The 15441-nt window shown below is 42.8% G+C and overlaps 1 protein-coding gene across 3 annotated transcripts in view; it reads left to right on the top strand.

Moving 5' to 3' along the window:
- Window positions 1–9211: 9211 nt before the first annotated feature.
- UBE2D1 (ubiquitin conjugating enzyme E2 D1) overlaps window positions 9212–15441 on the top strand; it is a 36118-nt gene continuing 29888 nt past the window's right edge. For 2 of the 3 annotated variants that reach the window (XM_067710161.1, XM_067710163.1), the window contains exon 1: window positions 9361–9601. In XM_067710161.1, coding sequence (XP_067566262.1) covers window positions 9578–9601 — 24 coding nt within the window. In that variant the 5' untranslated portion in view covers window positions 9361–9577. Of the gene's footprint in view, window positions 9237–9360; window positions 9602–15441 lie in introns of those variants that run through there. The other variant, XM_067710162.1, reaches the window with a different exon arrangement.

Consider the following 15441-nt stretch of genomic DNA (forward strand, 5'->3'; position numbering starts at 1 on the left):
GCCCAAAGTCTCACACTTTTTCTCCTGGTCAAATGTGTTTTGTCTTCACTATTTCCCAGGCAGCTGAACTCCTTTTACTTTTAAGTCTTACAAGGTGGATTGCTCCCTCATTTTCAATCTCTCCTCATTTCTTGCATTTCCTGATCATCTAATGATAGAGTGTGTCCCTTTTCTTCAGGACAACAGTGGATGGAGTTCTCTCACAAATAAAAGCCAGAGAGACAAGTGTGCAAAAGGGACTGGCTCCCAGAGGTGAGTCACCCACCTGCTCTGTCTGTAACAGAAGGGTTGGCAGAGTGAATGCCAAATCCCATCCTCTGAGAGATCAACTGTTCTCAAGACAGGGTGGTTATTTGTTGGAGGAACATATACATTTAGAAAAAGCATATTATAGTGCAGTGGAAGGCAGTGAAGGGCCACGGCTAACAGCATGGCTATTTGCTCTATTACTTACAGGTTATGCGACCTCATGAAATAATTTTTTCTCTTTAAATCTCAGTTTCTATATATGTAAAATGGGGCTAATAAGTATTTCCTTAACTGAGAGGCAGACTTTTTTGTATTTTAATGTTTATGATTGGGATATCTGACAATCTGTGCTGTTTTATATTCTAGTATACTAGTCTCTCTCCTAGGGTTGTTAGGAGGCTGAAAGGTGATTGTGTGTAAAGTGCAGTTCACTGGTGGGAATTCTTCCATGACAGACTTTTTATTTTTATTTTTTAATATTTATTTATTTGCCTGTGCCGGGTCTTAGTTGTGGCACGTGGGATCCATTTCCCTGACCAGGGATCGAACCCAGATCCCCTGCATTGGGAGCACAGAGTCTTAGCCACTGGACCACCAGGGAAGTCCCCATGATAGACTTCTTTCCTTCAAGAAAGTAGGCAGGTTAGAATCTGTGGGAAGATGAAATATTATTTTTATTGTTGTGACATGGGTTTGTGTATGTGTAGGGCTTTATCTTGCTCACAGACCTTCATGTTGGGCAGAGCTCACTGAGACAGGTCATCTCTGCTCCAGGAAACACTTGCCCTGCAGCTTGAATGGGGCTGCAGGATCTACATCCAACATGGCTCCCCAGATGCAGGGCATGCTGTTGTTTATAATTTTTATCTTTAATATTTATCTTATTGAGGTATACTTTATATACTGTATAATTCACCAATTTAAAATGTACATTTCAGGGACTTCCCTGGTGGTGCAGTGGATAAGACTCCTTGCTCCCAATGCAAGGGGGCCTGGTTCAATCCCTGGTCAGGGAACTAGTTCCCACATGCATGCCGCAACTAAGAGTTCACATGCCACAACCAAGGAGCTCTTGAGCTGCAACTAAGGAGCCTGCCTGCCACAACTAAGACCCGGTGCAGCCAAATAAATAAATAAATACTTTTAAAAATTAAAAAATAAAATAAAATAAAATGTACATCTCAGTGATTTTTAGTGAATTTACTGAGTACAACCATCACCACCACCCAGTTTTAGAACATTACTTTCACCCCCAAAAGTTCCTTTGTGCTTATTGACAGTTCATCTCCACTTGCACTCCACAGCCTAGGCAACCACTGATCTGCTTTATTTGGTCTTTATAAATTTACCTTCGTTGGAAATTTCATATGAATGGAATCATGCAATATGTAGATCTTTTGCATATGGCTTTCTTCACTTCACATAATGTTTCTGACGTTTAGCCATTTTGTAGCATGTGTCAGTAGTTTGTTCCTTTCTATTGCCTAATAATATTCCATTGTATGAATCTACCACACTTAGTTTATCTATTCACTAGTTGATAGACATTTGAACTGTGTCCATTTTTTTGGCCATTATGAATAATGCTTTTATGTACACGTCTTTTTGGACATATGTTTTATTTCTCCTGGGTAGATTCCTAAGTATGAAATTGCTGGGTCATATGGTAAAGTTTATGCCTTTGTTAAGAAACTGCCAATATATTTTTCCAAAGTGGCTGTACCATTTTACGTTCCCACCAGCACTGTATAAGAGTTCCAGTTTGTCCCCACCATCTCCAACACCTGTCTTTTTAATAAGACTTTTTAAAAAATTGTGGTTAAAAAAAACACATAAAACTTATCATCTTAACTATTTCTAAGAGTACAGTTCAGTAGTGTTAAGTATATTCACATCATTGTGCTCTATACTCATTAAACCAGGTGTCTGGTCCGCGGCCTGTTAGGAACTGGGCGAACAGCAGGAGGTGAGCGGTGGGCAAGGGAGCGAAGCTTCATCTGTCACTCCCCATCGCTCCCCATCGCTCGCATTACAGCCTGAACCATCCCCCGTCCCCTGCCACCGTCTGTGGAAAACTTGTCTTCCACAAAACCAGTCCCTGGTGCCAAAAAGGTTGGGAACTGCTGCGTTAAACAACAACTCCCCATTCCCCCCGCCTCTTAGGCTCCCTATCCCCTGGAAACCACTATTCTACTTTCTGTTTCTATGAAATTGATACCTCATATAAGTGGAAGCACGTAGTATTTCTCTTTTTGTGACTGGCTTATTTCACTTAGCATAATGTCCTCAAGATTCTTCCATGTGTCAGGATTTCCTTCTTTTTTAAGGTTGAAGGCATGGATTTTTTTTTTAACACCTTTATTGGAGTATAATTGCTTTACAATGGTGTGTTAGTTTCTGCTGTATAACAAAGTGAATCAGCTATACATATACATATATCCCCATATCTCCTCCCTCTTGTGTCTCCCTCCCACCTTCCCTATCCCACCCCTCTAGGTGGTCACAAAGCACTGAGCTGATCTCCCTGTGCTATGTGGCTGCTTCCCACTAGCTATCTATTTTACATTTGGCAGTCTGTATATGTCCAGAAGGCATGGATTTTTAAAGGCTAAGGAGTGCTACATTTATCAACCTTAGGGTTAAGCAAAGACTCTCTTGCAGTCCTAGGTGCAGGGGAGGGAAGGAAAAAGAGAAGGAAAGAGGGAGGAAGATAGGAGAAGTATATTGTGGAGGAAAGTTTCTGAAAAGGAGAAAGTACAGAAAGGAATTAGGAACACATACTTTATCCCTTTTTGCCCAGGGTGAGCCCAACCACCAAACTCCCCTTGGCAGTCAGAAGTAATCTCCTTCCTGCCTTTCACAGGGCAGAAGTATATATATATATATATATATATATACACACACACACACATACATATATATATACATACACATATATATATGGTCTTCTTGGACAGATTGATTTTTGGAGCCCTTGCAGCTTTAAATTGATTATGCAGTTGGCTCTGCATTTACTGCCCATAATTAGATCCTGCTAGGCTTTGCAGAAAAGCACATCTAGCCATGATTCATGGCACTTGGGAATGAGTTTGTTTGCTGAAAGGCTGTATCATGTAGACTTGTTCAACAACTTTTAAAGCATTAACATGCTTAATATTGTTTAAACTGGGGAGCAAAATTACTAACATCCCTCTTTCTCAGTAAATTGTCATATACTGTCCTGGATTACTTAGAGAATTTACAGAGCGGGGTAGTCATTTATTGCCTCTAAAGAATAGTCTTTACTATTATATGGTAATATCAAATGGAAAATGTGCAACTGTTGTAAAATAGAGCAAAAATTCTCAGAGCAATGAAGCATGGGGGTGGAGTTGAAAGGCTCCATCCAGAATATTTATATCATAGCCTAATATGACAAGTCATATCAAAGAATGAAGGAACTAAGTTTCTGAACATACTTGTGGAGAAGCAAGAGATTTCCTGGCATAGGAGAAAACTGTTAAATGGAATTGAGAAGAAAAAAAAAAAAGAGAGATCTGAGAAGGAAGAACTCTGCAAAAGAATAGAACACATCTAATCAGGGAGTAAAATTCTCTCTACATATAGCTTTCTGCTCTAGGACTATCACTGCCTTAATCTTTTTTTTTTTTTTAAATATTTATTTATTTACTTACTTACTTGGCTGCACCAGCTCTTAGTTGCGGCACCCGGGATCTTTTTAGTTGCAGCATGTGGGATCTAGTTCCCTGACCAGGGATCGAACCGGGGCCCCCTGCATTGGGAGTTAGCCGCTGGACCACCAGGGAAGTCCCTGATGTAAACTTTTTTACATTAAAAGTTTGAACCGAGTTGATTAGTGACATTTTCTTACAGAATTTTTTTTTTTTTCATTTTAGAGAAGAAAACATGAGGGGAGACTGCTGTATTGTCATTGTTACTTCTTTAAAAAAAATTTATACAAACGAATTCATGTATATTTATATAACTTATCAAAACATTTTCTAAATGAGGGCCAAGTGAGTGATTTTCAAGTACTAGAAACCATTCTTCTAACAAACTCTAAAGTAGAATCCAAACAATAGCAGATAACATTTTTCTGAAAAGCGCCATGATCCCCTCGCTGTGCTAAGCGCATCAGTGCATTACCTCATTTCATTATATGAGGTAGGTGTTATTAAACCAACTTTTATATGAGGAAACTTACCCAAGTCCACTCAAGACAGTTTAGAAAAACAGATACATACTGAACTGCTCCAATTACTTTTGGGGGTGAGAGGTGCCAGGCCTAGAGCCTCAACCACTCATCTGCCCTCACCCCCTTCTTGTCCTACCTTCCACAATCCCAGTCCAAACTTCTGGGACTTCAGTGAAACACCACTCTGCCTCAGACTGGACGTCTGCTGGGCACTGTGCTAAAGAATGAGATGACTCAGTTGTTCTGTTTAAGAAGAGTTCTAGCTACCCAGATGTGGTTAATTTTAGGTGTCCACTTGACTGGGCTAATGGAGGCCCAGATAGCTGGGTGTGTGTGTGGCAGTGACCACTAGACTGAGTAAAGAAGATCCACCCTCCCCAATGTGGGCGGGTGTCATCCAATCCGTTGAGGGCCCAAATAGAACGAAAAGGCTGGGGAAGGGCAAATTCTCTCCCTCTCTTCTCGAGCTTGGATATCCATTTTCTCCTGCCCTTGCACATAGGAGGACACAGGAGCCCCGGGTTTGGGGGCCTTGAGACTCCAGGACTTACACCAGCATCCCCCTCTTTCCCTCCTCTTTCTCAGGCCTTTGGCCTCAGACTGGAAGTTACATCATAGGCTTCCCTAGTTTTCAGACCTTCGGACTTGGACTGAATGTCACCACGGGCTTTCCTGGTTCTCCAGCTTGCAGGCGCCATATCATGGCATATTTCAGCCTCCGTAACCATGTAAGCCAATCCTCATAATAATCTCCTCCTACATATCTATGTACTGTATACCCTATTGGTTCTGTTTCTCTGGAGAGTCCTACCTAATACACCAGGGCTGCTCAAAACTTTATTAAAATAGATTATGACTGGAACCACAGAAGGCGTTTCCTTCTCATACCTCATCAAACAAACAGAAACCAAAAAATGTTCAAACATTCTGCTTGCTGTTCAGTGCTTGAAATTGGTTTTAATTAACCGTTTAAAAAATAGGCTACAAAATAGACAGAAACACTTTTGAAGGAAATGTAGGCCCTAGAAGGATACACATAACAGAAAACGCCCTTAAGGGAAGTACCTCCTGAAAAGTTTATGGTTGGTTGCACAACCTTTGAGGCTGTCTGCTCTGTGCCCTTCTTAAACCATGGTTCTGGCCTAGTTTCAAGCAGAAGCTACCTCAACACTGGGTTCTAACCCTATGGAGATTTCCTTGGGGACAAGGAAATTCATGCTTCACACACAGGCCCCAGCCTGGGAATGGTCCCCTTGAATCTTCCGGCGGGTAGCTGGACAGAGTTAGTGGGGGGGGGGGGGTAAGGTTAGAATCTGTGAGCAAACAAGCCAGACAGCTATTCTGGAAATACTTTAAAAGGAAGAATGCTTGAACTACATGTGTGCCAAACACCTGTTCTGAGCCGTCCCAACTCTCCTGACTGGGTTTTGACCCCTGGTGATTCTGGTTTTACAGTTATGGGACAGTAGAATCAAAGGGGAAAAGGCCCTCCTGTATCTGAAGACCATGGTGGCCTATATGCTCAGAACTGTCCCAGGACAAATGAGAGCTCTCATCAGCCCCAAAAAGCACCCACAGCTCAAAAGAACTGGGAGCATTTGAGTGGGGAGGCCCTCTACGAAGGCTTTTGACAGCACAGCCACAAAGAGGCACAGAGAGAAAACCAAAAGGAGCTCTTATAGTTGCAAAGACAAACATGTTTATATAGAGAACAGGTGGAAGAGAAGCAAAACTGGCTATCAGTGACTGTTCCCAGCAGTACCTGAGAAACAGGTAACTTCTGTTCCAGAGAGAGTAGAGCTGGTGACGGTATTCCTAGCAGGGTGGCCTCTCTGCTCACCTCACTCAGCCAGGGCCAAGTTCAGCGACTACAGACTCCAGAGTCCTGACACATGCCCTGCTCCATCATGCCACACTCACCAGGAATGCCTGAATCTTTTCATCGAACCCTTCCTTTTCACTCTACTCTGAAAATTTCTGGCCAGATCAGTGTGTCAGTTTCTCCAGGGTCTTCATAAACTGCCCAGATGGTTGCTTTGAGTCTGTCAAAGACTCAGCACACTCCACCTAGTCCCAAGAAGCTCTTCAGTCACCTCTTTTACTTGGTCAGCGAACCTCTCCAGACTTCTCCAAATGTCTTAATTACTTAATTGAACTTCTTCCCCTGGACCATTCTTTTTCCTGATTAAAATCATCCAGCGACCATTCTGTATTCCAAGTGCTGAGAATGGCTGCTCCATATCCTCAGATATGAGTTTCTGAAAGAAGCGCAATCCCTCCCACAAAGTCTGTATCATTTGAGTTGGGTTTGTCAGGTGCAGGGTGGGAGGTCGTTCTATGCAGAGAGAATGCATTGTGCAAAGACACGTGACATTAATTAACTATAATGTGTGAGCTAAAGTCGGAAAGGAGGCATTTAGGGACAAATTGGGATGGGTATTTTGCAGTAAGCTGAGGCATTGGACTTCCATGATACAAACCAATAGAGGTTTTTAAGCAATGGAGTGATTTGACTACTGCGTCTTCTAGGAGTATGTAGGATAACCTGGAAGAGGGAGAAATTAATGCCAGTGTCCGGGCCTTTTGAATGAAATTGCCCTGATTGTAGCCTCTGCGTTAAGTGTGTGTTTTTGTTATCTACGGAGTGATGATGGACTGTCCTATCAGGACTGTCCACTTAATGACCCTGGAGGTTTTTTTCTGGGCTTCCTGGTAATGAGCTACCTGCAACTAGTGCTTCCCTGTAGTGGGAGCAGCTAAGCATGGCCTCACTTCCTACATGATACTATCCAAATGCTATCAGCTTGGGAATGCAACTCCCCAAAGCAGCTGATGCCCAAGCTCAGACTATTTCTCCCCTATTTACAAGGACACTCTCATGCTTGCCCTATAAAAAGGAAGAGCAATGTTTGGGGTAGGGCCCCACTTTCTGGAGCACAAAGATGGTGCATCAAGCTGGCCCCAATACACCTCTCTACAGGATGATATGACTTTGCTGGTGTGTTTCAGAAACCTCTTTGCCCCACAGTACTTCAAACTTCCCACAGCTGATTTGACCATGGGTGGCCAACTAACCCAAGTCAATCTACATATACTTTGCTCACTAGCTGAAAATGTATAGCCTGGAGTAAAAAGATGAGTTGTGTCAATGGAATTCTTCCTTTTAGGGAGATAAATAGGGAGTACCAAAAGGCTTGGCCATTTAGCAGCAGGAGCAGTTGCTTGAAGAGTGTCAAAAAGTGGGCTAAGGGTGGTGGGAGCTCATGCCTTGTACAAGAGAAGTTAAGGCGGGAGCTGGAAAAAGGAGGGCAGGCCAGCGTGCAGAGAGAAGCGAGACCTCAGGGAAAGGAAAGTAAGAGAGTAGCCAGGCTCCAGACCAGTTTTAGTTTTTGTTTATTTTGGGTGGGAGGGCGGGGAGGGGGAATGACAGGCTTCTAAATAAAGTTTCAGATTCCATTAATTATTTCTACCATTCTCACGATCCTATTTCCCTAGACATTTTCTTTTAAGTTACATGAATGGATTTTTGCTCCTTGCTCTTTGTAAGCCTTTAGAATGCTATGGTAGCTATTGTTCTGGACTTCCTGAAAAGCTTTCCCTTCAGCCCTCACCTGGTAACACATTCTGATTCCTGGCCACAGGGGAGGAAGTTGCACATGTCCAGTAGACTTTTGGACATAAAAGGCTGAAACTGGGGTGACAGTTTGGTTGGAAAGACAGATTTTAAAGGCATCATCATATAGATAAAAACAAATAAGGAAATAATTGTTATACAGCACAGCATATTAGGTACGGTGTTTGGCACATTACATTAATATCAGTGAATTCTTACAATAACATATCTAGAGATTATTATCGCTTTGGACATGAGGAAACTGAGGCTTAGAGAGTTTATGTAGCTACACGGTCACACAGTGGTAGGGGTCAGAGTTGGGATTCCACTCCAGGATAGGGGGTCAATCTACGAAGCCCAAGCTCCTCCAGCCATGCTGGGTGGCCTCCCAGGACATGGGAGGACACGAAGTCTACTTTCTAGGAAGATAGTGATGGTGAGAGATCAGGGATTGGAACTCCAGGGCACTCTAACTCTTGAGAAGAGGAGCTGGTAACAGAAAAGAGTAAGTCAGAGAAGTAGAAGAGCCAACCACCCTGGTGCTCCGGAAGCGGGAGGCGGTGAGCGTTTTGAAAAGCGAAAGGGTAGCCAGCAATCAAATGGGTCAAAAACATCACAGAGGAAAAGGAGTGAATTGGATTCGGGAATTAGAAGCTCAGGCTCAACTTTGGTGAAAACCGAATTCTGCTGCTGAAAGCAGAAGGCAAGTTTTAATGAGCACACAAGTTCATAAGAATTGGGGGAGTGAGGAGTGCGAGCAGACTATGTGGATTGAGCAGGCATTGTACTGCCAACGGAAAAGGAGACAAGAGTGAGGACGAAGCTCAGAATTCACAGTTCCAAGGAGGAGCAGGCATGCGAGATTAGCGTCGGACAGAAGAGGCGCCTTTTGAAACAGAAACTAAGGAGGTAAGTAAGGCGTCATAACTGGAATGAGTCTGTGCATGTGTGAGAAATTTAGGCAATTCATATATTTGAGAACAGTGAAATCTGTAAAGGTAAAAATAACAAGACGAGCTGTAGCACATATTCGAATCCGGTACATGTTTTTCGAGCTAATTTGTTATCCTCATTTTACAGATTGGGAACTCCAGGTTCAGTACCTTGATCAAAATCCAATTGCAGGGACCAACTCCAGAGCCGGCAGCTCTGAGCCCACGCTGTGGGTCGAGGTCAGCGGTGAGTAACCAGCCCGGCCCGGGGCGGCGGCCGAGCAGGGCGCAGAAACTACACTTCCCAGTGTGCCTGGCGGGGCGGGGCGGGCGCAGGCTCCTTCCCAGAAGCAAAAGCGGAAACAAAAGAGTCTCGCCGGCGTCCCCGCCCGCATACTCGCGCACACTCGCGCTCGGGCGCCCTAGGAACAGACATCGGCACCCAGAGCGAGCCAGAGAGCGGCGAGCTGGGGAGTCACCCGGCTGAGCCAGCCGAGGAGCCGGCGAGCCGGGCCCGCGACGACCCCACGCCCTCGAGCCCCGCAGCCGACCCCAGCCGGCCGGTATCCCAGCCGCCCTCCCTGACCCATGGCGCTGAAGCGGATTCAGAAAGTGAGTGCCGGGGCCAGGCCTGGGGCGGCGGGGCGGGCTTCGGCCCCCTGCCCACGCTGACCCCGGCGGTGGCCCCTAGAGACGCGCCGCGAGGGAACGTCAAGGGAGGATGGGCCGGGGCGGGGACCGGGGGCCAGAGACGCCGGCGGGGCCAGCGGGCACCCGACAGGTGAGGTGGGAGCAGCGGTAGGTCCCGTGTGCTGGAGGTTTGTTGGAGGCAGGGGGCCCGCTGTGCGCTCGCGCCGGAGCTGAGCCCCGAGCCCGGGCTGGAGAGCCTCTTTGGTCTCCAGACCTTCCCGCAGTCTGTGCTGCTCGGTCACTGCTGGATTTTGCCCTACACCGGCTAGTTTTGGCCCTTGTCATGCTGCTTTCTCCACGCTGTTTCTTAAGCCCGTCCTCTTTATGTGCTTGCCTCCCCGGGCTCCCGGGAGGGCCTGGGCCTGCAGCCTTCCTCCGCGGAGCTGTTGGGTTTGTTCTTTCTCTCCTCTGCGGTTGGCTGTTGCTCAGATGCCCGAATGGGGTGGAAAAGCTCTTTTGGGGCCGAGAAACCAGGAGAAACCTCCTGCCTCTTCTATTTTGGTGCCTCTCCTGCTGCCACTTTAGGTCACATAGCTGTAGTGAAAACATAGTTGCTGATACACAACAAGATGACCTCTTGGCTGTGATTCATCGTGAGTCAAGCCAAGCAGGTTTTTTTCCCCCTTGTGATAAACTTATATGTAAAGTTTGTGACACAACAGAAACTGCCACAAATTAAATTGTTTGATGCTTTGACACATGGCTATAGAATGAGGAAGAAATGTGTATGTTCATTAAACAAATATTTATCCATCCCAACTCAGTGTTAGGAATTATCTTCTCTTGCATAATGTTTATTGCTACAGTCTCTAATGTGAACATCTTACAAAACTGAGGTTGGGGCATTTTCTTTCTCTTCACTTTTATTTCTTTTTGGGTTATCACGTCTGTTCACTGACACAAGTTTTAGGTTTTTACTGTTATGGTTCATGTGGAGAACACTGAGAATTTGTTTTTTTTAATGGGTAGTGCGTTCAGCAAGTTAAGCCAACAGTGGACAGCATGTTTTGCAAAGAATTTCAAAAGAAATCCTACCAAAAATTTGTGTCAACTTTTTCAGGCATGAATTCACAGAGCAGTGATAGAGATGTATACATTGTATTCTCAGTTACCCTTGGTGTCATCTTCTGGTACAGAGGACAGCAACTTTCAGACCCAGCCGGTTTGCCGGGGGTGGGGGAGAGGTCAAATACTAAATCTGTGAAATACTGTTATTTTTTTGTGCCTTTTAATGTTCCTCTCACTACAATACACATAGCTAATCATCAGCATTTATTGATTAATGTGTTTTCTGATTTGAAGATAATGCAATTACACATTTTTTTCATGTAGAAAATACTAATTTTGAAGCCACACTCAGCATCTTTGCCATGTCTTGTGTACTTATTAATGATGATGTAATGTTGGCTCACATTTGAGGTAAACACATTTTTGCAAGGAAGTCTTAAGATTCCATTTCCTTCTTCCCTAGTTGTGAGAATTTTTCACAAGACTTCGCACATCCAGTAGCTTTTAAATACCGTAGAATTTGTCCACAGTAAGTAAGCATTCAAAGAAAATCGACACTATTTGTAGATATACTGGGCAATTATCAATCACCATGCTAAGCCAATATATTTGGCTTATATTTATAATATGGCATATATGAAAATCATATTTTTAGTAGCTATTGGTTATTATTAGTTTATAACAGAGTTGTCTGTAAAAAAAAAAAAATTTGGGATCACATAATATCTCATCTCTGCATATCAGTCTTTGGCTTTTCTTCTCTGTTATCAGAAAAGTTAACTTGTACAAATCTCTTTTCCAGCCATTCTTTCAACTTCAGGAGGCATTTTATTTGATTCCCCACTTTTCCTTTTTCTTTACCTACCTCCTTGACTAGAAGCAAATTCCAGGGGAGCTGTGCTGTTTGCCATATGAACAGTTAAGTTAAAAGCTGTCTTTGATATCATCAGTTTACAGATTCTTTTTGAATCTTGCGTGCTTCAACAAAAGAATACGCATAATTAACTTTCGGCCTGCCTTTTAAAATGTAATAAAGTAACACTGTCAGGTACCTTCCAGGTCATTGGGTTGTGATTTTCGTGTACCTACAGTGGCAAGCTTTAGAACTGTGCAGAACCTTAAAGAACTCTGCAGGAGTGGAGTGGGGTGGAGCGCAGGGGAATAGCTTACAGACAGTGGTCCCCAACCTTTTTGGCACCAGGGACCGGTTTTGTGGAAGATAGTTTTTCTATGGGGGGTGGTAATGCGAGCGATGGGGGGGATGGTTCAGGCTGTAATGCGAGCGATGGGGAGCCGCAGATGAAGCTTCGCTCGCTGGCCCACTGCTCACCTCCTGCTGTGCAGCCCGGTTCCTAACAGGCCATGGACCAGTATCCAGTCCGCCCCTGTGGGCTGGGGACTCCTGTTATAAGGTAGTGTATCAGAATCACCTGTGGGACATTTTCAGACTGTCCCCACTGCTGTAAATGGAGAGATGTTGAATCCCACAGATGCGCTGGGGTGGAAAGAAGGTTGTGAACCACTGACTGACATTCTAGTCTACTCTCCTTATTAGAGAAGGAGCTTGAGGTTTGGAGTGGAGTGCTTTGTCCAGGTTAATATCTTAAGTGATTTGGCATGTTTTTAAAAGTTCATAACTTCACTTCGTCTGAAAAGATTAAAGATAGTTGAATTAAAATTGTATGAATATACAAAGCATGTGGATATGAGTGCTCAGAATATATTTTTATGCTAGAGTATGCTAAATGATTTAATACTCTGATTTAGACATCCAATGCCAGTTTTGCATTTCGGCTCATAAATTTACACACCCATGCCCTATTTTTAGACACAATGGAAGATGTTGTCACAGTCACCTGAATCACTAAAGGGAAAAAATTTGAACAAAGTCTGAGGAAAGATCCCCTAAAACATGTCTGAAAAAAGAGGGCAGTTTTTCAGCTGGACATTTATTATTTTCTAGAATTAATTTTGAAGTGTTTATTCTATGAATACTATTTTCATACCTTGGTAAACTTTTTTTGGAAATCATTTTTTAAATTAATTAATTAATTTTTGGCTGCATTGGGTCTTCATTGCTGCGCGTGGGCTTTCTCTAGTTGTGGCGAGCGGGGGCTACTCTTTGTTGGGCACGTGGCCTTCTCATTGTGGTGGCTTCTCTTGTTGTGGAGCATGGGCTCTAGGCGCATGGGCTTAAGTAGTCGTGCCTCGCAGGCTCTAGAGTGCAGGCTCAATAGTTGTGGTGCACGGTCTTAGTTGCTACGTGGCATGTGGGATCTTCCCGGACCAGGGCTCGAACCCATGTCCCCTGTGTTGGCAGACAGATTCTTAACCACTGCGCCATCAGGGAAGTCCCTGGAAATAATTTTTTTTAATTATGAATGTTATATCACAATACTGAATGTCTTGAAAACCAGAAAGGGAAAAAAAAAGAAAGGAAATTCTAACACAGTTATCATCTTAGTATATTTCCGTCTAGATTTGAGTTTTATTTTGCAAATATAGCAACACAGATGACTATTCCTCAGTATATAGTTCTGCTGCCAAAATGGAATATTTGTATTTTTAATAATCAATTTAACTTAAAATGTATATATAAATTAAAATACTTTATAAGTATTCTGAACTGTTGAATTTTTTGATTTGTACACTTCCGCATTAAACTATTTTATGTCAGTCTAGAAAACCTTAGGATACTTCAAAAAAACAAACAGAAAAAAAACCCCAGCCCTTTGTGGATGGAGCATCAGATGGGAGAAGAAGCTCTGGTTTCTGTTCCTGGCTCTGTGACTTACCAGCTTGTTTCCCTATCCATACAGCTGCTGATAAGTACAACCAGCATGTATAATATATAATGGTTCCTCTGTGCTAGATACTGTATTAAGTGCTTGACATATATTAATTGATTTAATCATTACTGGGCCCAAGAGGTAGAAACGATTATTATCCCCATTTTACAGATGATAAAACTAAGGCATAAAGATGTTGAGTAATGTACTCAGAATCACATTTTGTAATTGTAAGTGGCAGCACTAAGAGCCCAAACCAGACAGTTGGCTCCAGAGTCCCTGCTTTTAACTATTTCAGTATATCCAGGTAGACTCACATCTTCTATCTATTGTACTTAAACTGAAGGACATAGAGTCAAATGAGTTTATGGATGTAAGTGTTTTGCAAACTGGAATATTCTGTACAAATGTAATGTGGTATTATAATTAAGACCTTGGCATATTTAATCATTTTCACTGATGCATCACTCAGCTTGTTGATTATGCATTATAAGTTTTTGCTCTGAGGTAATGTGCACTAGACCGGTTAACATGGTAAAAGAATAATGTAACTTTGTTCATCTTTATTCCATCACTTAAAATGTTTCTCCTCCAAAAGGATTTAGAAAAATTGGTGTAATTCATAAATGCTCTGTCAAAAGTATCATTTCATTGTGAGGTTTTCATTTGAGAAAATGGTTTACGAATTGATCTAGCTATTTAGTTCCTATAATGGCTTTGAATAGTAGTCAACAGTTCAGATTACACAGATATATTAGAAAGACTTTCAGATTACAAGATTAAGTCTAAGACTCCAGGTTCCTTCAGTAAAAAAGGATATGACTTCTAAAAACATTTTAAAAAGAACACACTATTCATGCTTCTTGGTAGATAAATGGTTTGCCTCGAGATGAAAGGAAGAAAGTGTTCTTTTTCTAAAAAGCCACTGTATGCATTTTTCTGCATTTAAATCTTTGTAATTAAATTCAGTCTTCCTTTTGCCGCCAAGATCATATATTTTTCTTCCTTTATCACAACCAAGGTGTAAAAAGATTAGATAACCTATCCTAGTTTAAAAGTTCTGAGGTTTCTTCTCTGTGGAAATAAATAGCATAGATCTAATAAGGCTGTTTATGCCTGCTTTAGGAAGCCAGGCACATGTTATAAAAACCAAACCTAGCAGGATGTGGGATCGCTTCCAGCAAAGCAGAATAGCATCCTTATTCATTTTAGTTCCCTGAAATACATGTAGGAAATGTATTTAATGAGCACCGCTAATCAAAATGATCAGCCTAATACTTTGCATCAAACTGAGTTAATGGTTGTCTGTAATGTATTAGCTCCCCCCACCCCTTTTTTAAAAAGTGGGTAAACTGATGCTATGTGTAATTAAAAAATTAAGTATTGAGATACTTGTCCTCTCTCCTCTTAACCCTGTATGCTGGATTAAAAAATACTGGAATATATAATATAACCCAGATTTGCAGGGTTTCAGGATTGGAGGGGTCCACAGACCACCTCAGAACAAATGAAGGCCAAACAGGTTCTGATTCTGGCCTGCTTTGATCTAGATGGCCTCTGAGAAGCTGAGGGTTTTTTTCTGCATTTAATTTGGTCTTGGGATGAATCTGTGAAGGTTCAGTTACATACATTAGACAGTAGTACGAGGCTCCTATGTTCCAGGAGTTGTCCGTAGTATGGGGAAGAAACCATCCTGAAAAACTCCATCTAGCACTGCCCGTTGGATCACACTATGCTCTGCAGCTTCCTGTCTTTCCTCTTTCTGGATGTTTCCCCCACTGTTCTGTATTCATATTATCCCTGTTTGCGTGGCTCTTCTCCTTCACTGACAGCAGATTGTTATTAGATTCCTAGTCTTTCAGATTTAGGAAAGCCTTTTTAACTGGGGTGAGGTGGGGGGTTTGTTCACCTTAAACTTTGTTCGCAGTAAAATTAACCTGATGGTTCTCACTCCAGGTGGCCACC

This window comes from Pseudorca crassidens, chromosome 16 (assembly GCF_039906515.1).
Source record: "Pseudorca crassidens isolate mPseCra1 chromosome 16, mPseCra1.hap1, whole genome shotgun sequence".
Lineage (NCBI taxonomy): Eukaryota > Metazoa > Chordata > Mammalia > Artiodactyla > Delphinidae > Pseudorca > Pseudorca crassidens.